This window comes from Sus scrofa, chromosome 17 (assembly GCF_000003025.6).
Source record: "Sus scrofa isolate TJ Tabasco breed Duroc chromosome 17, Sscrofa11.1, whole genome shotgun sequence".
Lineage (NCBI taxonomy): Eukaryota > Metazoa > Chordata > Mammalia > Artiodactyla > Suidae > Sus > Sus scrofa.
The window spans coordinates 32,173,912-32,200,372 of record NC_010459.5 but is presented as its reverse complement, the minus strand read 5'-3'; the positions used below and the strand labels follow the sequence as shown (position 1 = coordinate 32,200,372).

The 26,461-nt window shown below is 40.0% G+C and overlaps 1 protein-coding gene across 5 annotated transcripts in view; it reads left to right on the top strand.

The window, feature by feature from the left end:
* The window catches only part of ATRN (attractin), a 185,337-nt gene that overhangs the window by 39,204 nt on the left and 119,672 nt on the right, over positions 1-26,461 (top strand). For all 5 annotated transcript variants that reach the window (XM_021077392.1, XM_001927289.7, XM_021077390.1 and 2 more), the window contains exons 2-5: positions 11,881-11,964; positions 15,729-15,842; positions 23,460-23,588; positions 25,480-25,685. In XM_021077392.1, the coding sequence (XP_020933051.1) occupies positions 11,881-11,964; positions 15,729-15,842; positions 23,460-23,588; positions 25,480-25,685 (533 nt within the window). The remainder of the gene's footprint in view (positions 1-11,880; positions 11,965-15,728; positions 15,843-23,459; positions 23,589-25,479; positions 25,686-26,461) is intronic.

The window sequence follows — 26,461 nt, the reverse complement described above, 5'->3', positions numbered from 1 at the left end:
GGTTTCCTTTGCTGTACAGAAACTTTTCAGTTTGATTATTTATTTTTCTTTTTATTGTCAATACTCTAAGAGGTGGATCTGAGAAGATGTTGCTTTCGTTTATGTCAGAGAGTGTTTGGCCTCTGTTTTCCTCTAAGAGTTTTATAGTGTCTGCTCTTATATCTAGGTCTTTAATCCATTTGGAGTTTATTTTTGTGTATGGTGTTAGGGAGTGTTCTAATTTCATTCTTTTCCATATGACTGTCCAGTTTTCCCAGCACCACTTATTGCACAAGCTGTCCTTTCTTCATTGTATATCCTTGCCTCCTTTGTCATAGATGAGTTGGCTGTAGGTGCGTGGGTTTAATTCTGGGCTTTCTATCCTATTCCACTGATCTGTATTTCTGTCTTTGTGCCAGTACCATGCGGTTTTGATGATTATTGCTTTGTAGTATAGTCTGAAGTCCAGGAGCCTGATTCCTCCTGCTCCATTTTTCTTTCTCAGGGTGTCTTTGGCTATTCCGGGTCTTTTGTGCTTCCAGACAAACTTTAAAATATTTTGTTTGAGTTATGTGAAAAACGTCCTTGGTAGTTTGGTAGGGATTGCATTGAATCTGTAGATTTCCTCAGGTAGTATAGTCATTTTGATAATATTAACTCTTCCAATCTACGAGCATGGTATATCTTTCCTTCTGTTTGTGTCATCTTTGATTTCTTTCATCAGTGTCTTATAGTTTTCAGAGTACAGGTCTTTTGTCTCTTTAGGTAGGTTTACTCCTAGGTATTTTATTCTTTTGGATGTGATGGTAAACAGGATTGCTTCCCTAATTTCTTTTTCTGCTCTTTCACTGTTAGTGTATAGAAATGCCGTCAATTTCTGTGTATTAATTTTGTATCCTGCGACTTTGCCAAATTCACGGATGAGCTCTAACAGTTTTCTGGTAGAGTCTTTAGGATTCTCTAGGTATAGTATCATGTCATCTGCAAATAGAGATAGTTTTACTTCTTCTAGTAAAGTTTTAAATTCTATACACACACTTTTTTTTTGGCCACACCCACACCACATGGAAGTTTCAGGGATCGAATCTGATTTGCAGCTGTGACCTACACCTCAGCTGTGGCAACATCAGATCCTTAACCTACTGTGCTGGGTTATGTATTGAAGCTTTAAGAGAGTTTGAGATCACCCGTTCAGTGAATTTAGGTAGAGAAGCAGACTGGGGTTGGAACCCTATAGTATTCCTGCGATTAGATATTGGGTTAAGCAGTTGGGCTTATCAAAGGAGATCAAGAAGAAGCTACTCATGAGTCCAGAGGGTTTGCAAAACCAGGTGAAGAAAGTGTTTTAAGAAAGAGGTATTCTCCTTGATTTCAAATTATACTTCGAACTACAGTAATCAAAACAGTATGGTACTGGCAAGAAAACAGACACATGTATCAATAGAACAGAATAGAGAGCCCAGAAATGGAGCTACTTATGTGGGCAACTAATCTATGATATAGAGCAAGAATAAACATTTGGGAAGACAGCTTCTTTATTATATGATGTTGTTAGAGCTGTATAGCTACATGCAAAAGAATCAAATTGGACTACTCTCTCATACAATGCACAAAAGCAAATTCAAAATGGATTAAAGACTTAAACGTAAGCCGTGAAACTGTAAAACTTCTAGAGGAAGACATAGGCAGTGTGTTCTTTGACACCAGTATTAGTAATTCATTTTGGATATGTCTCCTCAGGCAGGGGAAACAAAAGCAAAAATAGTGAATGGGGCTACATCAAACAAGAATCTTCTGCACAGTGAAGGAAGCTATTAACAAAATGAAAAGCCACCTACTGAGAAGAGAAGATATTTGCAAACAATGTATTTTTTTTTTTGGCCATGCCTGTGGCATGCAGAAGTTCACAGACCAGGGATCAAACCCCTGCTGTAGCAGTGGCAATGCCAGACCCTTAACCTGCCGAACCACCAGGGAGCTCCTAGCAAATGATATTTTTGATATGGGGTTAATATCCAAAATATACAAAGAACTCATACAACTCAACATGAAAAATAAAATCAAAGAACCTGGTTAAAAAAAAAAATGGGCAGAGGATCTGAATGGATATTTTTCTTTTTTCTTTTTTTGTCTTTTTGCCTTTTCTTGAGCCGCTCCCATGGCATACCCCAGGCTAGGGGTTGAATCGGAGCTGTAGCCACCAGCCTACACCAGAGCCACAGCAACGCCAGATCTGAGCCGCGTCTGCAACCTACACCACAGCTCATGGCAACGCCAGATCCTTAACCCACTGAGCAAGGGCGGGAATTGAACCTGCAACCTCATGGTTCCTAGTCGGATTCGTTAACTACTGCGCCATGAAGGGAACTCCAGAATGGATATTCTTCTAAAAAAAAAAAATAGAAACAGAAGGCCGAAGGAACATGAAAAGATGCTCCACATCACCAGTCATCAGGCAAATGAAGATCAAAACTGGTGCGATAACACCTCATACTGGTCAAAATGGCTGTTTTCAAAAAGACAGCAAATAGCAAATGTTAGTAAGAACGTGGAGAAAAGAGAACCCTGTGCATTGTTGGCAGGAATGTAAATTGGTGCATCTACTATAGTAAACAGTATGAAGATTCTTCAAAAAATTAAAAATAGAAATACTGTATGATCCAGCAATTCCACTTCTGGGTATTTATCCAAAAAAAAAAAAAAAAAAAAGAAAAGAAAAGAAAAGAAAACACCAATTGGAAAAGATATATGTACCCCTGTGTTCATTGCAATGTTATTTACAATAGCCAAGCTGTGGAAGCAACTGAAGTGCCCATCAGTAGAGGAATGGATAAAAATGTGGTTACACACACACGCTGGAATATTACTCAGCCATAGAAAGAATGAAATCTTGCCATTTGTGACAACATGGATGGACCTAGAAGGTATTATGCCAAGTGAAATAAGTAAGAGAAAGACAAATACCGTGTGAGTTCACTAATATGTGGAATCTAAAAAACAAAACAAATGAACAAACACAAAGCAGAAACAGGGAGTTCCCGTTGTGGTTCAGCAGGTTAAGGACCTGACCTTGTCTCTGTGAGGATGCACATTCGACCCCTGGCCTCAGTCATTGTGTTAAGGATCTGGCGTTGCCACAAGCTCTGACATAGTTCTTAGATGTGGCCCAGATCTGGTGTTGCTGTGGTTGTGGCATAGGTCACAGTTGCAGCTCCTCTTCAACTCCTGGCCCAGGAACTTCCATATGCCACAGATGAGGCCCAGAACAGAAACAAGAGTTGTAAATACAGAGGACAAACAGGTGGTTGCTAGAGAGGAGAGGGGAATGGGGAGAGGAGTGAAATAGGTGAAGGAGATTGAGGTACACACTTAACAGTTGTGAAAAAAAATGAGTCAGGAGTATGAAATGTGCAGCGTAGGGAATATAGTCAATAATTTACTATGAATATCTTTGTATGATGATGTGTCATAACTAGACTTGTAATTGTGATCATTTTGAATGTATGGAAATATCAAAACACTGTGTTGTGTAATAGGAACCAGCATAGTGTTTGTTGTAGCTCAATTATATTTCAAAAACAAACTTAGAGAAAAAGGGATCATATATGTGGTTACCAGAGGCAGAGGGATGGGTGGAGGGGGAACTGGATGAGGCAGCAAATGATAGAAACTTGTAGTCCTAAGATAAATACTAGGGATGCACAACTTGATGCATTTAACTAACTGCTGTGTGTTATGTATGAAAGTTGTTGAGAGAAAATCCTTAGAGTTCTTATCACAAGGAAAATTTTTTTCTATTTAATTTTGTATCTATATGAGATGATTGGTGTTTACTAAATTCATTGTGACAGTTATTTCATGGTGTAAGTCAGATCATTAATGCACACCTTAAACTTATACAGTGTTATATGTCAATTGTGTCAGTAAAACTGGAAGAAACCAAAAGATTAAATGCAACAACAAAAGAAGAGGGAGTCATCAGCTATTTCAAATGCTGTGGGAAAGTGAAGTAGGAAGGGAGTGAGAATTTGCTCTTGTATACCTTAACAGAATATTTCAGAGGAGGGATGAGGGCTAGACCCTATTGGAATGGGTTAAGAAATTAGGAGATGAGAGTATTGTCCGTGAGAGTAGATAATTCTCAGGATTTTTGATGTAAAAGTAAGAAAAAAGTAGGCAGTAGCTTGAGAACATGAGAAGTGAGTTTGTTTTGGTTTTGGTGTGTTTGTTTGTTTGTTTTGCTTTTTAGGGCCGCACCAACAACATATGGAAGTTTCCAGGCTAGGGGTCAAAAGCAGGGCTGCAGCTGCCAGCCTATGCCACAGCCATAGCAACACCAGATCTGAGCTGCATCTGCAACCTAAGCCACAGCTCAGGGCAACACCACATCCTTAACCCACTGAGCAAGGCTGGGGATCGCATCTGTGTTCTTATGAATACTAGTTGGGTTCATTACTGCTGAGCCACGACAGGAACCCCAAGTTTGTTTTTTAAGAAGGAAGTACAACAGCTTGTCTTTTTTTTTTTTTTTTTTAATACTCAATTGGCAATTTCTTTTTTAAATTTATTTATTTATTTATTTATTTTTTGTCTTTTTGCCATTTCTTGGGCCGCTCCCGTGGCATATGGAGGTTCCCAGGCTAGGGGTCTAATCGGAGCCATAGCCACCAGCCTACGCCAGAGCCACAGCAACGTGGGATCCAAGCCGCGTCTGTGACCTACACCACAGCTCACGGCAACACCGGATCTTCAACCCACTGAGCAAGAGCAGGGATAGAATCTGCAACCTCATGGTTCCTAGTCGGATTCGTTAACCACTGCACCACGACGGGAACTCCAGTTTGTTTGGGAAGTTGTTTGGGAAGTTGTAAGAAAATAAGGTATGACAGCGAACTGACCGGGGAAATGAAAGGATTGATTGTCCTGCAGTGTTGGGAACCTACTTGAGATATGTGTTTATAAATGTGAAGTGAGACCAGTCAGCACAGTGTTGTGTGTGTCTAGCCTTATTTAGCCGCTGAGTTTCATATACTGAGTAAGCAGAGAGTTGGGTTCAGCCAGGTTTAGGGTTTGCCTTAAGTATAACCGCAGTTTATCAAGATGTCAATGAATGTAAAATGCACCCTTATCTGGTGTACTATTGAGAAAGAAAAAAACACTCATTTAAACTGTGACATTTTTGATTTTCCAGTGCATCCTGATTTCTGAGCTATTAGGAAAAACATGTTCATCTTGGAGTTGGTGAAATACGTAGTCAGGATGCTTTTAGTTGGAAGCAACTCAGAGAGACTTTAACAGTAGGGAGGAAGCACTTGGTAGCTTGAATGAGACTTGCTTCACCAGCTGTCCTAACTGCATCTCCTCGCTGCTCTTGAGCCAGCATGCTATGGGAACCCATAGGAAACTATAGGATCTAGATTTTGTTGTGATTCTTCTAGGCACGGAGAGCAGTGTAGCTGGGCCGGTGTAGCAAGATGCAAGGACCGTGAAGCTGCAGAACTGGAAAGCATGATGTTGCACCCATGGAGTGCAGTTAGGTCTTCCTGACTTCCATAGGTCCAGTATGTTACTGAAGGGATATATTGCTGAGGCTGCGGGGTACTGCGAGACTTGAGAGCAGAGAAGATTTATACCTTTATGATAGAAGTGTGAGATGCTATAACCACTTAGGAAACAATTTGGCCGTTTCTTTAAATTTAGGTATATATATCTTTAATCCAGTGATAACTTTTTTTTTTTGGGTCTTTTTGCCACATCTAGGGCCGCTTCTGCGGTACATGGAGGTTCCCAGGCTAGGGGTCCAATCAGAGCTACAGCCGGCTGCCTACACCAGAGCCATAGCAACGTGGGATCCAAGTCGCATCTGCAATCTACACCACAGCTCACGGCAACGCTGGAGCCTCAACCCACTGAGCAAGGCCAGGGATCGAACCCGCAACCCCATGGTTCCTAGTCAGATTCATTAACCACTGAGCCACGACTGGAACTCCAATCCAGTGATAACTTTTAAAAATATTTGTCCAAGAGAAATATCCATATGAAGGCTTATACACGTGTGATCTTAGTTTTGTTTATAAGAGGCTATAACTACATAATGCAAGTGTCCATCAACAAGAAAATGGATAGATATATCATGCTATATTCATACAGAGAATACTACTTAGCAATAGAAGGGAACAAACTGTTGATACACATAATACTCAGAAACACGCTGATCAAAAGGAGTGAGACACAAAAGTGTCTCAGTGTGATCTATTAAATCATGTTCTATAAAACTGGTCTATGGTGATAGAAACAAGATCAGTGTTGAGAGAGATTACCTGCAAAGAGATTTGAGGGAGCTTTGGGGGAGGGGGATGACTGGACTGTTACTTTTTCTTTTTCTTTTTATGGCTGCACCTGCAGCATATGGAAGTTCCTGGATTAGGGGTTGAATCAGAGCTGTGGCCCTCTGCCACAGCCACAGAAACACCAAATCAGAGCTGTGTCTGCAAACTACACTGTAGCTTAGGGCAACGCCAGGTCCTTAACCCACTGAGCAAGGCCAGGGATCAAACCTGCATCCTCACAGACAATGTCTTGGGTTCTTAACCCATTGTGCCACAGTGGCAACTCCAAGTACTGTTTTATATCTTGTTTGGAGGGTTTTATAGGAGTGTGAATTTGTCAAAACATATCAAATTGTACATTTACTGCATTTTATTATATGTAAATTTCTCTTCATTAATCTTGATTTAGAAGTTTGGTTGGAAGGAATCAAATTAGTATAGCAATCACAATTATACTAAATGTGAATAGACCGTATTATGTCAGTAAAACTGTCAGACTAGGTTAAGAAACGAAACCTAACCATGTCCTGTTTAGAAGAAACAAACTTCTGAAAATTTTATAAAAAAATATGAAAAATATGGAGTTAAATTAATATGTAAGGCCTAGGAAAATAACAAAAAATTAGTAATTATGATAATAGACAAGTTGGAATTTGAGCATCAAACTAGGTTAATGGGAAGTTCCTGTTGTGGCACCAGCAGAAACGAATCCGGTTGTAGGTTCGATCCTTGGCCTTGCTCAGTGGGTTAAGGATCTGCCGTTGCCGTGAGCCATGGTGTAGGTTGCAGTCATGGCTCAGATCTGGCATTGCTGTGGCTGTGGTATAGCCTGGCAGCTGTAGCTCCAAGGCAACCCCTATCCTGGGAACCTCATTATGCCATGGTGTGGCCCTAAAAAGCAAAAAAAAAAAAAAAAAAAAAAAAAAGGCTAGTGGGTTATTGTTTTAATAAAAGGCATAATTTATGAAGATCTAATAGTCATAAGCTTGTATGGCTGAATAGCTAAATACAGAAAGCAAAACAGTGTGAGAAATGTCATCCATGAAACAGCCAGGTGTGAGATTTCAGTATACATTTCTCAGAATTAGATCTAGTATATAAAAAATAAGAATATAAAGGAATTGAATAGTGCATTCAGTAAACTTAATTATATGTGATATATATAAGTATACATTCCTACTGTAGACTTATTTTTTAATGTCCAAGGAACTTTGGTGAAAGTTTATCAATGTCTGGATACTTGACCATAAAGAAAAATTTTAACAGGAGTTCCCCTTTTGTTGCAGTGGAAGTGAGTCCCATTAATATGCATGAGGATGCAGGTTCAATCCCTGGCCTCACTCAGTGGGTTAAGGATCCAGCATTGCTCTGAGCTGTGGTGTAGGTCACAGACACAGCTTGGATCCCACATTGCTGTGGCTGTGGTGTAGGCCAGCAGCTGCAGCTCCAATTCGACTCCTAGCCTGGGAATTTCCATATGCCACAAGTGTGACCCTAAAAAGCCAAAAAAATAAAGAAGAAAGAAAAGAAAAAGAAAAATTTTAACAGATGAGAAAAGTTGAGGTTTTACAGGATGTATTGTCTGGTAATAATACAAGTAAAGTAGAAAGAAATAATGATAAGATGACTTCTTCAAAACCTGCCCCCTATAGAGGATTTCCTTATTTCCTCTGTATTCATTTCCATTGCAGAATTACCCTCTGTGTGTTCTTGAGTGGAGAAATTAGTGATAGCAAGGAGTTAATTCTTTATGTTTCTGGTCTTGTATTGTTGAAATGTATGTTTCAGTTTGTTGCCTTTGTATTACTGCTGATTCAGTGGATACAGGAAGTACCAGTGTCCATACCTAGATCACCAGTGAAACTGTAAAACTCGACCTGAAATTTTGTTTTATTTTGTTTTGTTTCATTTATTTATTTATTGGCCATGCCTGAGGGATGCAGAATTTCCTGGGTCAGGGATCAAACCAGAGCCACAGCAGTAACCCAAGTCACAGCAAGGGCATTGCTGAGTCCTTAATGACTAGGCCACCAGGGAACTCCAACAACCTGGTATTTTAGATTCATTTTCCTGGCCTACCTCTTTTCAAATCTCTTTAAATTTTTAGTCACTAGTTCTTGGCCAGTCACTGGAATACAGGAAATTTTGAGTTAAAATCTAGTGAAATTTAAAAGAAACAAGAACACCTAATATAGGAATTGTTAAAGCCTTTTGGAAAGTAATTTGGCAGCCTGGTTAACAATTAAAATTCATATTTCTTTTGGCGTGGTAATCCTCCTCCTACGATTCTCTTCTTAGAAATTAAAGCACAAGTAAGGCCATATGTATAGGAGTATTTATTTCAGCAATGTGCATAATTCCAACCAACTGAAAACAAAATGAATGCTAGTAGGAGAAAGGCAGAAAAAAAGTGATACCTTGTAGAGTGGAGTATTATGCTACATGAAAAAGAATGAAGTAGACTAATAACTGATTAGTTGGAAGGGATTCCCACAAAGTTTTGTTGAGTGAAGAAAAGGAAAATGCAGAAAAGCTTGTATAATAATTAATTTGTATAACCAAAACTGGATTTAAGAGAACCATGCACATATCGTGGGCCCATGAGTTTGAAAAACAGTAATTAAGAATGCTTGCTAGGAGGTTGTTAAATGTTTATCTTGGGGAGAAATGGTGGGGTGTGTGGGGATTTCGGTTAAAAAAAAAAGAATTGTCCTTTAGTTGACCAAAAAAGTCTGATCATATCAATTCATTGTCTGTAAAATTATGTAAATGTGTATGTTTAAAGATACGAAGTAAATATTTAAAATAGGAATTCTCTGGTGGCCTTGTGGTTAAGGATCCGGCATTGTCATTGCTGTGGCTTAGGTCACTGCTGTGATGCAAGTTCGATCCCTGACCTGGGAGCTTCCACATCCTGTGGCTATCGCTAAAAAATAAAGAAATAAAACCTCTTTATTCTTCAGAAGTGGTGCAGATGTGCAAGTAGCGGAACATGTCCATATATAAAGTCCATAAAAACTCTTAGAAGTGAAACAAGCATGGTAGAAAGCCACAAAACTGAACTAGGAGAGCCTAAAACAAAGAATCAAGGACACACACACACACACACACACACACACACACAGTGAAGCAGTAACCAGTGGGAAATTTATTTACTCATAAAACCGGGGTGGTCTCCATAACTAGTTGGTATGGCTCTTCAGGGACCTTTGCTATTGGCTTTGTGTTTAAGCTTGTAGCATGATGGCTGAGGTAAAAATCCAAAGATGGCAAAGTCCAGAGGAAGAAGAAGGATGGTCTCTTTGGACGTCTGTCTGTCATAGGTTGGGTTTCTTAAAGCATTTGCTGAGATGGAGTTTGGGGTACAATTTAGTGTTTTAACATTTGTGAGGGGAGAGGGCAGGAAGCAGAACTAGGCAAAGGAAGAAGTTGAGCTTCATAGCTGGCCCGACAAAGGGGAGCTCTGGAGTGAAGATGGCCTGTCAGAGTCATCTGGGGTAATGGCTGCATTTCTCAGCCTCCCTGTACATTTATGTATGTCTGATTCTTGTCATGTTTGACTTAGCGTGTGGGGGGGTATATGCCTTGTTTCCTTTCTTCCTTCCTGCTGGGTAGAATATGGGAATAATAATGAGTTTGTGCAGCCCTCTCGGATTATGAGGCAGAAGCCACATGGTGAGGATGGCAAAGTAACAGGATAGAAGAACGTAAGTTGGGTGCCTGATGGTCATAGCAATGCTTTACATGTTACAGGTTGCCTCCCTTTGGACTTTATATCTTGGTTCAACCATTACTATTTAGGGTTTTCTGTCAGTTATGCATTAGAGCTTAATCGTAACTGGTACAATTTCTAATGGGAAAGGGGCACAGGAAACCATGACTGGCTTAGCCTAACATTTTGGAAGTGGAATGGATGTTGAGGAGTAAGGCATAGAGACATTTATATCAGGCAGGTGCAGCACAGAGAGAGAGAGAGAAGTCAAAGGACTTGCAAGGGATGATAATTCTGATGGACCTTGGAATCACAACTAGGTAAGTGGGAAAGTGAAATGTGTAGGTGGTGAGTGATGAGCATGAAGAAGTGATCGTTCGGTGGACTGGAGGTTTTCATGGGCCTGAAGATTCACTGAGAGAGCAGAGGTAGTGGTTGCCTAAAATGGAGATTTTGGTGGTAGAGCTTTTACTGCTAACAGCAGGGCCCAAAAGAATGGGTGACTAAAGTGGGGAAGAGGAAAAGATGGTTAATGGTGCAGAAATAGAGAGGCTGGGTTTTGGATGGAGCATCTTGGATGAGGATGTGATTGAATGGAGGCAATGAGTTAGATGCTGATATTTTGAGTGGATGAAGAGGAGTAACTGGGAAGTCAGTAGATAACTCAGAAAGTAAGGGAGGCAGATCCAGAAGAGAGCAGCTGTTTCAGAAAGGCTGACACTGTTCATGGAAGAGGGAGGAAAAATGACCTGGAAACAGCGATGAGGAAAGAAATAGCATCCTTCTTAAATATTAATAACTTCTCTAGAGCAAAAGATACTAGACACCAAGTATAGAGAAAAAACTGAACTGAGAAAATATGTTTAGAGTATATTTACCATACAGATGCAGTGCCTTAATATAAAAAGAGCTCCTAAACATTAATTTGAGAAAGATAACTTGGTAGCAAAGTGGGTGAAGAATGTGGAATCTTTTTTTAAAAAGTTTTATTGAGGTATAGTTAATTTACAAGGTTGTGATAATTGCTGCTGTACAACAAAGTGACCCAGTCTTACATATGCACATATCCATTCTCTCTCAGATTCTTTTCCTACATAGATTATCACAGAATACTGGGTAGAGTTCTCTGTGCTATGTAGCAAGTTAAGTCACCGTTAGCCAGTCATTCCATGTAAAGCATATGGAATCTTATAATTCACAAAGGAGGAAATACAGATGACCAAAACATATAATAAGATATTCAGACATTAGGGTTGGTACCAGTAAAAACAACAAGATACTGGATGTGCTTATCATATTGGCAAGACCTAAAAATACCGATAAACTTCAGGCTTGGGATGTGGGTGGGAAGACAGGTGCTGATATGCACTGCTCTTGGAGTGTGGGGGATTGCCACTTCACAAGCAGCAGCCAAATGGCTCTGGTGGGTCTGTTGTGTGTTGTGGATTGATGTGTTTGCCCATCACAGTTATGTCAGTTACAGTTTATTTATTTTATTAACACATTTTACTTGTAACGGTAATTGTGTGGCCTTATTTTTTAAATATCAACTCATATTTATGAGTACCTTCTTGTGGCCATTTTTATGGCACAAAGTATGATTTTTCTGTCTCAGGTAGAAAATATATGGATGTTTTTGTTCATTCCTCTTGGTTTTAATATTTTTTATCCCCTTAAGTCTGGCAAGAATTTGTTTCATCCAGATTTGTGTACTCTGAGTATAACTATTTGGTCATTTTCTTCTGGTCAGAGTATGCATCATTGTACCCACTTGGATTGTGTTGAGAATTAAGAAAGATATTGTTACTATGTGAAATTTTGATGGATTAAAATTGTTTTTTGTTTTTTTTTGAATTACAGACTAACTGGATCTTCTGGGTTTATAACAGATGGACCTGGAAATTATAAATATAAAACGAAGTGCACATGGCTCATTGAAGGACAGTAAGTAGTGATGGCTAATTGAGATTTTTTTTTCCAGGTTAGAGCTTATTGTGAGATTACTTTTCCAACAAGTAAAAATTAATCATCTGTAGCAAAATATTTTTTGATAACCTTTTCTTTGACAAGTGAAATTGGTTTTCTTATTTTTCTTAATCTTCAACATTAATTTAAAGAACTTTTATGTTTATTTAGTGCTGCAAATGAATTGTGTACACCAGAAATTTGTATATTTTCAATTGTAATAGTTAAAAAACAGTTGACTATTTTAAATGGTTTGCATTAGAAAATTACATTATTTTGTCGTTTTTCTAAGCGTATATTTTTATTTGGGGCAGGAAAATCAGAATAACTGTTACTGCCCAAACAACTCCTTCTTTGTGCTTTGGCGTCCCTCCAGCTACCACCTTTTTTCTTTTTTAACCTTTATGGCAAATTTTTTTTTTTTTTGTCTTTTTGCTATTTCTTTGGGCCACTCCCGCGGCATATGGAGGTTCCCAGGCTAGGGGTCGAATCGGAGCTGTAGCCACCGGCCTACGCCAGAGCCACAGCAACGTGGGATCCGAGCCGTGTCTGCAACCTACACCACAGCTCACGGCAATGCTGGATTGTTAACCCACTGAGCCAAGGGCAGGGACCGAACCCGCAACCTCATGGTTCCTAGTCGGATTCGTTAACCACTGCGCCACGACGGGAACTCCTATGGCAAATTTTTAAAGCAGTTTACTCAGACTTTGGTCTTAGGACCTCTTTACACCCTCAAATTTTGAGAATTCCAAATAACCTTTGTTATATCTGTTTACTATATTAGAAATTAAAAGTAAGTAATATTATTTTCATTAATTTAAGAGCAATAAAACTGACCATGTTAGCACAGATTTTTTTAAGAAAACAATTTTATTTTTTTTAAAAATTAGAAGAATGGTATTGTTTTACATTTTTGTGAATCTCTTTTTTGTTTGGCTTAATAGAAGACAGCCAGATTATATTTTCTTCTGCTGTTCAGTTTGTTACAATAGTTTATTATGGTTGAGATATGTGAAGAAAAATTAGGTTTCAGTTGGATATGTCGTAGGTAAGGGAGGAGATTTTAATTGTCATTATAATATAATAAGGGCGGGTAGTCTACTTTGCACCAAGGAAGACTGGACCAAAACTGGACAGATGGTAATTTCTTGAAACTGAATTGCAGTGTAGAATCTGAAACAATGTCAGTGAACTTTTAGAACTTGTTAAATTAAAATTGGTTTTCTTGTACTTTGAATGGATCTTTAACCTATGCATGATTTTGTAATATTTGGAAAATATTGGTTCTCTGAATTATGCAGGTCATCCAGATACTGATATATTTTCATTTTATGATATTTATAACTTCACCTTGGTTAAAAATCACCATCAACCTCATCAAAAAGTTTTTATTTTTTATTTTTTTCCCCATCAGAAAGTTTTAAGTATTGGGAAGTTGCATCTAGGTGGCAGATGCAGATTTTCCAAAATTCTGATTATTGTTTGAAAGCTTGTGTTTTCTTTAGCAACAAATACAGTCTGTTGTTTTCTTTGAAGTGACAGGCTTGCTTTGTTCATTTTCAAGAAAATATCTACCAAATATCTAAGTCTCAGTAACCATAGTTTGTACTCCTCCTAAAAGGGCCTCAGGGGCCTTGGCATGGGGAGGACTATGCTCTGAGAATGGCTACTCTAAGGAGTTGTCTGCCTTTGCCCTTTCTACCCCTTCACTCCCACCTGATGGATGTCCTTCTCCACCATTGCTCTGAATATGCTGTCAGTGGTTGCTCCACCTCAGCCTGCGCATAAGACTAAGCAAAAGCTTCACATCCTCCTCCATTTCCTTATCCTCATATCTTGAGCCTGTCAGTAAGTTCTGTCAATTTTTCCACTAGAATATCTCCTCAATCCTTTTTATCTTCACCTCTACAGTTATTATAAGACCACCAGCCATCCTCTCTTTCCTGATCCTCTGTAATAGCCTTGACATTGGCCTCCAGTTTTCACCTTTGCCCTTTGCCCACCTCTCGCTTCTTACCTCTCGTGGGTCCTTCTGTTTGCTGTGTTTCAGACATGCTGATTTTCTTCATGTTTCTTGAACGCAACTACTTCTTTCTAAGACTGTAAGATTCTTGTTCCCTCTGCCTGAAATATTGTCCCCCAGGCTTTTCTCCTGGTTTCTCTCTCATCCTTGTAATGTTTTCCAAAGCTTTCTGGGGTATTTCCACCACCTGTTATACTTCTATATCACATTCCTTTAATTTCTTCCCAGTACTCATGACCATGTGAGTTTACTTGTTTACGTATTTATTTAGTTTATTTTGATAGAGATGTTAGATATGTAAGTGTGGATGAAGTAGATAAAAGGTCAAGGCTAGAGACACAGAATTAGGAATCACCAGGCTATAAATGGTGTTGATATTTCCAAGAACTTTTTTTTTTTTCTTTTTTTTCTTTTTATGGCTGTACCTGCAGCATATGGAAGTTCCTGGGCTAGGAGTCAGATTAGAGCTTCAGCTGCCAGCCTGTATCACAGCCACAGCCACACCAGATCCAGGCCACATCTGCAGCCTATACTGCAGCTTTCAGTAACGCCGGATCCTTAACCCACTGAGTGAGGCCAGGGATCGAACCTGCATCCTCACAGAGACAGCGTTGGTTTCTTAACCCACAAAGCCACAGTTGGAACTCCACCAAGAGCTTCTTGAGTAGAGTGTTTGGGCTACAGCCCGGTTAGAGAGTGAAGAGATGAGGGGGAAGTGAGGAAATGGAGAAAAGCAAAGTTTTCTGTGGAGTTTCAGAGGAGAAAGGGGTAGATTGGGGAATAGCTAGAAGGAGTTGGGATTTGAAGTTTTTTTTATGTTTTGTTGGTATTTTGGTAAAATATGTGATACTTAAAGAGATTTAAATGTGGATGTGGAAGTTTCAGATGAGAGGGAGATGTTAAATATTTGAGAGATGGAAGGAAAAGTAGGTAGGTTGATCTATTTTGGAAAATAGGAACTTGAGAAATTTTTGTCTGAGTATTGAGGATAAGCAGGGAGATGGGACTGGATGGTCTGAAATAGTAATTGAGAGTTAGTAGTAAGACTGCTGGCAGAATTGAAGCCTCCTTTAAAGTTGGCGAGCAGTGACCAATATTGGAACCAGCCTACCCAGTGGTGTGACTTTCCCCAGCTTGGCTTAGTTTTCTCTAGATTCATTCTAGGTCAAAGCAGATAACTAGTCTCCTCTAGAGCAGGACTTTTTCCAGGGAGTTCCATGAAAAGGCAGAGGGGCAAGAGACTTTAGAGGACTGGCATGTGTGTTTGTGAAATGATGTAGTGTGAAGTTTTTTTTTTCATTTTTTTATTACTCAAATGAATTTATCACATCCGTAGTTGTATAATGATCATAACAATCTGATTTCACAGGATTTCCATCCCATAGCCCAGGCACATCCCCCCACCCCCCGATGTAGTGTGAAGTTTTAAGTTGAATGAGGAAGAAAGTGCTGAATGGCTAATGGATTGGTAAAGAACAACCACTGTAGAGATGGTAGGGCCCAAAGATGCACAGAACATGTCTGTTTTGTTTACCATTGCATGTTTAGTGGTCTCTGACATATCGTAAGTACTATGGAAACCTTTGACAAATGAAGGAGTACTGATTAGGTACTATTAGATTCTTCCCTCTCTTTAATTCATTTTTAAATCTGTTTTTTTCTCAAGTGTTTGATAGTGATGATGATTATTATAAATTAATTTTTCTGTTCTTTTCAGGCCAAATAGAATAATGAGACTTCGTTTCAATCATTTTGCTACAGAGTGTAGTTGGGACCATTTATATGTTTATGATGGGGACTCAATTTATGCACCTCTAGTTGCTGCCTTTAGGTAAGCTCACTCATAAACATTAGTTAATCGTTATTGGATTTCTAAATTCAGATGTATCTCCTAGATTGTGTTCTTACTGGTTTTACTTTTATCATCAGTTAACATGTTTATTACGTGGAAAGAGTACTAGTTCTGGTGTCCTGTCACTTGTGTGCTGGTCCTGATGTGGTTTCCTATAGCTACGGGGTAAATTTCTGGGCAGATTGCTTGACCTCTCTTTTCAGTTTCCTGGTCTATGAAATTGTGATAGCAGTGTCAAGTTTACATTCTTCTCATGGTGATGGTGGTCAAAGCTTAAATCTAAAAATGTTTTGTGAGTGATATATTAAATACTAATATATAGGTGTATATATGTGTGTGTATGTGTGTATTTGTCTTTTTAGGGCCACTCCCATGGCATATGGAAGTTCCCAGTCTAGGGGTCAAATTGGAGCTGCAGCTGCTGGCCTGCTCCACAGCCACAGCAATGCCAGATCCTACACCACAGCTCACAGCAATGCCGAATCCTTAACCCACTGATCGAGGTCAGGGATCAAGCCCGCATCCTCATAGATACTAGTTGGGTTCGTTACTACTGAGCCAGGATAGGAACTCCCTAAATACTAATATTTTTTTAAAAATTCAGATAAAAAATCATGTTCATCTTGATCCTTGTTGTGTTCCTCATTGCGTAGGTGTTCAGAAGTTATTTGTGAATTCAAGTGTAGTTGTGTGTGTATGTGATGAGAATTTATGTATATACATTAATGTGAATGAGGAAAAAGTTTCGGAAGAATATACATAAAGTGACCAGTGGTTACCTGTGGAGGATGAGAAACATTCCGGTTATGTATTGTGATTTTTTTCAACAAATATATTCTGTGTTTATACCTGAACAGCTTATTCTTGGCTTTAAAATGAATCAGGAGTTCTCATGTGGTTCAGTGGGTTAAGGATCTGGCATTGTTACTGCAGTGGCTCCGGTCGTGGTGGTGAAGGCTTGATCCGTGAACTGGGAGCTTCTGCATGCCACAGCCAAGGCCAAGAAAAGAAATCAGCTTAACCAGTATTTTTTGTGTTCTTCACCTGGAGCTGGTTGATGTCTCATGTGGGTGAGGAGGCACAGGGAGTAAACAGTACACAAGGAGGCAAAGGACAGATGAAATCAGGGGACTAATGTGCCCTTGTATTTCTGCACTCCCTTTGGCTTAGAAATCCCTCCAACATATCTTTGAACTGAGAACCATGGCCATTTTCTGGGTTTCAGAGATTTCACTTAGAGGGCCAAAGAACAGAATGGATAAGCCACGTGAAGCATTAAAACATCATTGATAACGTGTTGGGCATACATATCTTTATGCCAGAATTGACTCATATCTTGTCTTATAGCAAGAGCCCCCCCAGACTTTAACACAAGCACAAAATCTATCTATAGTGTGATGTTATCATGATAATGGTTCTTATTGGAGGTTCACTTGATGCTGAAACTGTTCATCAAAACTCAAGGAGTCCCCTCTTTATGTGCCAAGCACTGAATCAGTTTTGCCAGTAGCCCTGTGGCAACATCCACAGAGTAGGTATGTGCACCCCTGTAGTTCACCTGACCTGTGTATTTAATGAGCAGACATGTGAACCAATAGCAACAAGAAAATAAGCAGAAGGCAGTAATTGTTCTAGTCAGTGACTTGTGAGAGAAGCCAAAGTACACATATAGATAACAGGTAAATTTTAATTTTTATTAAAAATTTATGCCTACTGATAGGTATAAATGAATATGCATTGATTGTGTTAAAATTTAACTTATGACATATTTGAAGGTACATTTTCTAACATCATAGTGAAAAAATATGTGTTTAATAATTAAAAATTTAGGGAGTTCCCGTCATGGCGCAGTGATTGACGAATCCGATTAGGAACCATGAGGTTGCGGGTTTGATGCCTGTCCTTGCTCAGTGGGTTAAGGATCCGGCTTTGCCGTGAGCTGTGGTGTAGGTCGCAGACACGGCTCGGATCCCACATTGCTGTGGCTCTGGTGTGGGCTGGTGGCTACAGCTCTGATTAAACCCCTAGCCTGGGAACCTCCATATGCCCCAGAAGTGGCCCAAGAAATGGCAAAAAGACAAAAAAAAAAAAAAAAATTTAAAAATTTATCTGAGACGTGGAACCCCTGAAGCACTGATGTGCAGAAGAATTTGAATATCAGTGTTTAGAACATAAGGGCAAGATGGGTTGCTGAGGAGCTGTTCTTGGGTTAGGAGGACTTCGGATAGAGGGATCAACCCATAGGTGATGCGCTGGGAGCCCAACGTGGAGTGAGCGAGTGAGCCTGGCAGCAGATAGTTCAGCCAAATAAGGAAAAGGAGAGCCACACAGGATTCAGAAGATGTGGACTTTTAATCTGAATTTTGTGCAAGTCTTTACATGAGCCTGAATAGTTCATTTAAGCGCTCTGGTCCTCAGCTTCTGAAGCTTAAATTGAAGGTGTTGTACTGTGTTTTCTCTGGGTGTATTGCAGATTGTGAAGTTTAATTTGGTAGTGAACTGGTTGATCATATTTATCTTTTTATATGTTGAAGTTCTGAATGAAATTTTTTTTTTTTTGTTTGTTTGTTTGTTTGTTTGTCTGTCTTTTCTAGGACCGCACCCATGGCATATGGAGGTTCCCAGGCTAGGGGTCTAATCGGAGCTGTAGCCGCCAGACTATGCCAGAGGCACAGCAACACCAGATCCGAGCTATGTCTGTGACCTACAGCACAGCTCACGGCAACGCCGGATCCTTAACCCACTGAGCAAGGCTAGGGATCGAACCTACCACCTCATGGTTCCTAGTTGGATTCGTTAATCTCTGAGCCACGACAGCAACTCCGATATTTGTTTAACAAAGGAGTTTACTACTGGATAAATTTTTGAATCACTAGAGCAAGTCTTTTCTAGCTATATAACATTATTATTTTATGGTGCATTCACTTCAAGTGCACGAATGTAGCACCTTTGTGAGCACCTGCTCTGCTCAGACCTGTTGGAAGGAGATGCAGAGGTGTTAGTGATGATGGAGCAGGGGGAATAGTTTCTCTTTGAGAACATTCTTTTTTTTTTTTTTGTCTTTTTGCTATTTTTTTGGGCCGCTCCTGCGGCATATGGAGGTTCCCAGGCTAGGGATCTAATCGGAGCTGTAGCCACTGGCCTACACCAGAGCCACAGCAACGCAGGATCTGAGCCGCGTCTGCAACCTACACCACAGATCATGGCAAAGCCGGATCGTTAACCCACTGAGCAAGGGCAGGGACCGAACCCGCAACCTCATGGTTCCTAGTCGGATTCGTTAACCACTGCGCCACGATGGGAACTCCTCTTTGAGAACATTCTTATTCCTTTTAGAGGTTTTTGTTGTTGTTTTTAAGAAAGTCAGATATTGATGAGGCAGTTGTCTCGACTGTGATGAAGAGTGTTAGAGGAAGTCTCGTGAAAGTCGCACTTGGTCTGTCTGTCCAGCACCCCATTGAAAGTGTGGTCAAACTGTAGCAGGTAGTGATAGGCAAGTGCCCCTCTTCACCTGTCGGAAGTATAGATGCTGCCTGTCCGCATCCCCGGGCTCTTGCCCCTGATTTTAAGAATCTGGCTTCTGTACCTACCTGCCCTTGAGTGTAGGGTTTACAAGACGATAGGTGTGTCAACCTGAAGGTTTCAAGTAAAATTACATAATGTATTTGGCAAAGTCAGGTTGTGCTCCAGGTGTGTTCAGAGAGCCTACGTCTTTCTGGGACAGTTATGTTGGATTAAGACCATATCTTCAGTGGTTTTCAAAAATGGTTCTAGATAGGGGTACTCTGTGTTTAAAATATAAGATTATGAAGAACCCCAGGGCCAGAAGTTCGTAATTTTTGCAAGTTGAATAACTGGCTGCAGCCTAAGCTGAGCCTACGTTTATTTCCTTACCCAGGGGCAGGGGAATAGGGAGGTGGGAGGTGGCTCAGGGTGACACTTGCATGGTCTGCCTGCAGCAGCATCACTTTCTCACCCACACACTTTCTATTGCCTTGCATGCTGGGTTGAGGTTTGTATTCATTTATTCCGTAAGAGTTTATTTTTGTCCTAAACCAGTTGTTTTATTTTCACACTGGGAGAAAGCAGCACATTCCAAAGCTGTCACAGTTTCAAGTTTTGAAGTGTAAAGAAGTAAACGCCTATGTCTCTTTGACAGTAGGTAATCCGATCCCCTTTTTCCAGCAATATGGTCAATCCCACCCCTTCTGTGACTCTCCATCCTCCCTCCCTCCACCCAGTCCCCCATTCGTTCTATACATTTAAATGTCCCCTCTGTAAAAATAATAAATACCATTAGCCATCACTTATTGAGCACCTATTAGTGTGAGGCACTGTTCAAGCACTTCACATGCTGTAACAGTTTGAGTCTCATTACATTGCTGTGAGGCAGGTGGGGTTTCTTTCACTGTGTTTTGGAGGAAACTGAGGCCTAGAGATGTCCGACATACTCAGGCTTGTGGAACAAGGATCAGTGCTCACAAGGATCAGAGCTCCTTCTGGAACAAGTATCTCTTTGGCGGTGAAGCTCATGCTGGGATAACAGAACGTGTTCTACATGTGACTGAAGCTCCCAGTCCTTTCCTGGGCCAGTATTTCTTATGGGAAGTTTACTTTCAACATACCTGTTTCTTTTTTCTTTTTTTTTTCTCATTTTTTAGGGCCACACCTGGGGCATATGGAAATTCCCAGGCTAGGGGTCGAATCAGAGCTGTAGCTGCTGGCTTGTACCACAGCCACAGCAACGTGGGATCTGAGCTGTGTCTGTGACCTTTGCCACAGCTCATAGCAACACCAGATACCTAACCCACTGAGCAAGGCCAGGGATCGAACCCACGTCCTCATGGTTACTAGTCAGGTTTCTTACGGCTGAGCCACAACAGGAACTCTCTGACATACCTGTTTCTAAGTGGCCATGCTCTAACATGTACTTACACTTAGCATTTCATGGGGTTCTGGTTATAAAACTGAAGAAAGCATGGTGATGGTTGAAACCTTCATTTAGGTCTCTGATTAGATGTCAGTTCTTCCAAGAGTCCTTCCCTAAATGCCCTTTCTAAAGTAGCACCTTCTTTTCTTTCACTCTGTTTTATTTCCTTTTGCAGCATTTACCTCTGCCTGGCATTACATATGCACACCTGTAGGTCCATTGTCTTGCAGCTTTTTTTTCCTTTTTTTCCTGCTTATCAGAATGCCTTATGAGTGCCCTGTTAGTCCTGCAGACCTACACATGTGTGATGACTCATTCAGCCAGCTCCCTTTGGATGACCAATTAGGTGGTTTTTAACCTGTTCTCATTGTGAATAGTGCTATTGTGGGATTCTTATATATTTGTCTTTGCATACACGAGCAAGTGCTTCTACTAAGAAATAGGATTGCTGGAGTTCCCATCGTGGCGCAGTGGAAATGAATCAGACTAGTATCTGTGAGGATGCAGGTTCGATCCCTGACCTCGCTCAGTGGGTTAAGGATCTCGTGTTCCTGTAAGCTGTGGTGTAGGCCAGTGGCTGTAGCCTTGATCAGACCCCTACTCTGGGAACCTACAGCCCTAAAAAGACAAAAAAAAAAAAAAAAAAAGAGAGAGAGAGAAATAGAATCACTATGACATCACGAATGAGCATTTAAGATAGTTGTAGGTCCAAAGGTGAGAGTTTATCTGTTATGTTCTCTAGCAAAGAAGAGGCCAGGGTGATTGGGGTTGAACGAGTGAAAGCTAGAAAGTATAGATCTTCCTTGGCTTATGATGGGGTTACATCCTGATAAACCCATTGTAGATTTGAAAATATTGTAAGTTAAAATGCATTTAATACACCTAACCTACTGAACATCATAGCTCACCTTAAACGTTCTCGAAACACTTCCGTCAGCTTATAGTGGGCAAAATCATCTAACACAAAACCTATTTAATAATTAATGTTGAATATCTCATGTAATTTATTGAATACTGTACTGAAAATGGAAAATAGGAAGGTTGCCTGAGTACAGAGTGGTTGTAAGTATATCAGTTGTTAACCCTTGTGATTGTATGGCCGATTGGGAGCTGCTGCTCTCTGCTGCTTCCCAGCATCACAAGAGAGTATCGAAAAGGCCAAAATACAAAATTCGGAGCATACTTTCTACTGAATGTATTGCTTTTGCACCACTGTAAAGGTGAAAATTTTTAAGCGAAAAAGTGTTAAGTTGAACCATTTTAAATTGGGGACTGTCTGTAACAGATGAGATGTTTGGTCATTGAACGGGGTTGTGTGTGTGGAACAGATTGTGCAGGGCCTGGTACGGACTACTGAATGATAATTGGGCAAAAGATAGGAGCATATGAATAAAAGCCAAAGTAAACATAGGAAAAATGATTACCCTCAGGAGTATAAAAGAAACTCAAAACCCCAATTTAAAAAAGCACTTTCAGTTATTCAATTAACAAAACTCAAATAGGACTCGTAATTCTCTTTTGGCAAGATGAGGTGGGATGGATGGACCCTCTCATTCTCTGTTGGTGGAATTTCATGTTAGGATCTCTCTTCTGGAGAGCAAGTTGGTGTGTGAATTAAGAGCCTTAAAGCCATCATTTAGACACAGTGATTCTTTCTCTGTGCAGCCACCCAACAGATACTATTGTGTGCTGAACTCTGAATGAGGTTCTGAAATCTCTGAGGGAGCTCTTAATGACACAGTAATGCTTATGTTATATTACTTGTAAAATTGAATAGAAGATGTAATATGGTAACAGTTAGGTGGAGAAAATACATCAGAATTCTGACACTATTGGAATGATGGATATTTGTGTATCAAACTTTTATGTGTTTTTTTATTTCTTTTCTTTTCTTTTTTTTTTTTTTTTTGTTATGGCCACACCTGTGGCATATGGCAGTTCCTGGGGCAGGGATTAAATCTGAGGCACAGCTGCAACCCACGCCATGCCTACAGCAGTGCCAGGCCAGAGATCAAACCTGTACTTCCTCAGCAACCTGAGCCCCTGCAGTTGGATTCTTAACCCACCATGCCACAGTGGGAACTTCCAAGCTTTTATTTATATTTTTAATTTTTATGTCTTTCAGTGGTATATATTTGGTATCCATCAACTCATAAAGTTTGTTAATTTCTGTGATTGTGTAGGTTTACTCAGTTTTTCAGAGGAGCATTATGAAAATTTCACTAAAAAGAAAAAAAATAGGGTCATTGATTTAAAATCTTGTTAGAAATATAACATAGAATAGAGGAGAGCCTAGCAAAAGATTCAGATCTGTTCTTTTTTTAATTTTATGGCTGTACCCACAGCATATGGACATCACCGGGCCAGGGATTGAATCCAGGCTGCAGCTCTGGCAATGCCAGATCCTTTACCCCACTGTGCCAGGCTGGTGATTGAACCTCTGCCTTCTCAGCAACCCAAGCCACTGCTGTCAGATTCTTAATTCACTGTGCCACAGCAGGAACTCCTTCAGTTCTGTTCTTATGCATTTATCACAGGAATTTGCTCCTCTTCCTGGAAGTGGTTTTTTAAATTAGAAGCGTGAAATCTAGTTGAATTTGTGTCTGCCACCATGTGATGTGTCTGTGATTATGCTTTCTCTTGTAAGAAATGTGTTTCCATTTCAGCGGCCTTATCGTTCCTGAGAGAGACAGCAACGAGACTGTCCCAGAGGTCGTTGCCACATCAGGTTATGCCCTGCTGCATTTTTTTAGCGATGCTGCTTATAATTTGACTGGATTTAATATCACTTACAAGTAAGATATTTAAGTCTAATATTTGTGATTTTTTCAGAAGACCCTGTACTTTGTTTTAACAATAATTATGACTAACATATATTGAGGGTTTATAGTGTGCCAGGCATTGTGCTGAGCAGTGTGCATGGATTTTCTCATTGAAAGTTCTTTTAAAAACTCAGTTACAGGTACTGTTTTCTCGACTTCTTTTATAATTGAGGAAACTGGCAGGAAAAGGTAAAGCCGATTGTCAAAGTGGCGGACCATCGTTCCAATTCAGGTCTTGGTGCTGTTGAATGTCTCCTGGGAAAGAGGGGCATTGTCCATTCCTGCTAATGGATTAAAACACTGGGAGGGTTTGCTAAGTAAAATTTAACAAATATTAATAGTTTTCATGTACTCAGTAGTTGGCCCATTGATGACAGTTTAGTAGAGGTTAAAAGGAAATGTAGACAGATTCTGGGCATCTTTTGGAATTCGTTGTGGCAGGAGAGAGAGCTGTCTTTTGTCTTTTCCTTTTTTTCTTTTTAGGAAATGTTTGTTTTCATAAGTAGTTAAATTCATAAAATGCCATAAAGCAGTTCTGTGATAAAGAACTTGTGTCACCCACGAAACCTAAATTACATTATTATCTGGTCTTTTACACAATAAGCTTGACTCCTCCTGGTGTGGCTGGTAACCCCTGTGTGTAACCTTTTGCTGGGTGTTTTTTCTTGTTCATTTTCTCAGGATCTCAGTATTCTTTCAAGCCTATTTAAAGCCATCTCTGTCTTGATTGGTATGGTGATTCAGCTTTTCAGGTACCCAGAGTTTGTGACTTGGAAGCCTGGGCAGCTCATTACAAGCCTGGGCTTGAAATGTAGGCATATGCACTTATTATGTTATAATTATAACATATATTGTAAAAATACTGTATGTAGATACTTATAAAATTTTGTTATAAATGTTTCATTAACTGATATTTAAGTGCAGGCATGAATATTAATTAGCTTGTTTTTGTAACGGATTCCTGATTTTCTGACATGCTTTGCTACAGAATTCCTTTTTAGTTTTCTTTACACTCTTTTTTTTTAATGGCCATACCTGTGGTATATGGACGTTCCCAGGCCAGGGATTGAATCTGAGCCACAGCTGCGATCTACAGCACTGCTCCTGCAACGCTGAATCCTTTAACCCACTGAGTTGGTCTGGGGATTGAAACCTTATCTGAGCCGCTGCAGTTGGATTCTTAACCCACTGTGCCACAGTGGGAACTCCTTTACGTTCAAAGTATCTTGCTAATCCTGTTAACCCTCCCCCTTTTAAGTCTGAATTATGTCTTTTCAAAGCGTTGTCAATATAATTGTCACATTACTGTGTGACATTTTGTGGTTAAACTCATGTATTAAGTTAAACTGCTCCTCCCTTTTCAAGCATCTGAGATGGGAACTTAAAATACTCCAATCTGAGCAAGAATCTTAAGCAAATTCTGTAAACTTTCAGAGACTATCCAGAGGCATAAGGATGGTGGTCTACTATTGGACGTTTGTGTTATCCTTTTCTTCTCCAAATTTGTAAGCATGCATTTGGCAGCTTTATAATGGTCATCATTTGTGGGCTACAAAGAATAAGATAGTTATCCTGTCCTTAAGAAGCTAAGCCTGGACATTTTGCAAGAATCTCTTCTCTCTTGTAATTTCTTTAACTTGTCTCTTCTTATGAGAATCCAGTGGGTTAATTTGATCTTATTACTTGCCCTAGCTCTGCAATGGTGAGTGACTCCATTTAGGCTGAATGGTAAGTACTGCAGTTATGCTTGTGAATGAACTGGAGAGACAGTGAGTTTTCTTAAGCCCCACGTAGGAGGAAGTTCTGCTAAATTAATCAAAGTGTTGCTTTGTGTTGATTTAATTTTCCCCTACTGTTTTTATAGTTTTGACATGTGTCCGAATAATTGCTCAGGCCGAGGAGAATGTAAGATCAGTAACAGCAGCAACACTGTTCAATGTGAATGTTCTGAAAACTGGAAGGGTGAAGCGTGTGACATTCCTCACTGTGTAAATAACTGTGGTTTTCCTCATCGAGGCATCTGCAATTCAAGTGACGTCAGAGGGTGCTCCTGCTTCTCAGAGTGGCAGGGTGGGAACATCTTTTCTTTCTTTTTTTTTCTTTCAATTTACGGAATGTTTCTAGTTTAATAAATTGCGGATTTACTTTATTCCTAGCATCTGTTCAGTTATATTCATCAAATATCAGGAAGTGTTTAAGTTTTCACATCTCTCTATTCAGCTTCTTACAAATCTTTGAATTTCATAGATGATATATGGTTGTGGTCTCTTGAGAATTGTGCAGGGGTTTAACGTTCTTCGCAATTAATTCATGAATTTGGAGAACTTGGTCTCAGCCGTAAAAAGACATAGCAGAGACTTTCCTTAGATTATAAAATATAGCCCACCTAATTCTCAGGGCAGAGCCTCCTCTCCTGCCCACTGTATCCCTCACAAGCGTCCTACCTTAATAAACATATATATATATTTTTAACCTTTTTATAGCCTCACCTGTAGCATATGGAAGTTCCCAGGCTAGGGGTCGAATCAGAGCTGCAGCTGCAGGTCTGCAACCACAGCCACACAGCAACACCAGATCCGGATCTGCAACCTACGCCGCAGCTTGTGTGACACTGGATCCTTAACCCACTGAGCGAGGCCAGGGATCAAACCTGCAACCTTATGGACACTAGTTGGGTTCTCAACCCGCTGAGTCACAATGGGGACTCCCAATAAATCTATTTCTTGGCTATCTAAAAGAAAGACATAGCAGAGAACCAAGCTGGGAGTTGGGAGAAGAGCTGACAATAATGGTCTCCCCACAAAAACTTCTAATAAACGTAGAGAAAATTGAGGTCGATTATACAG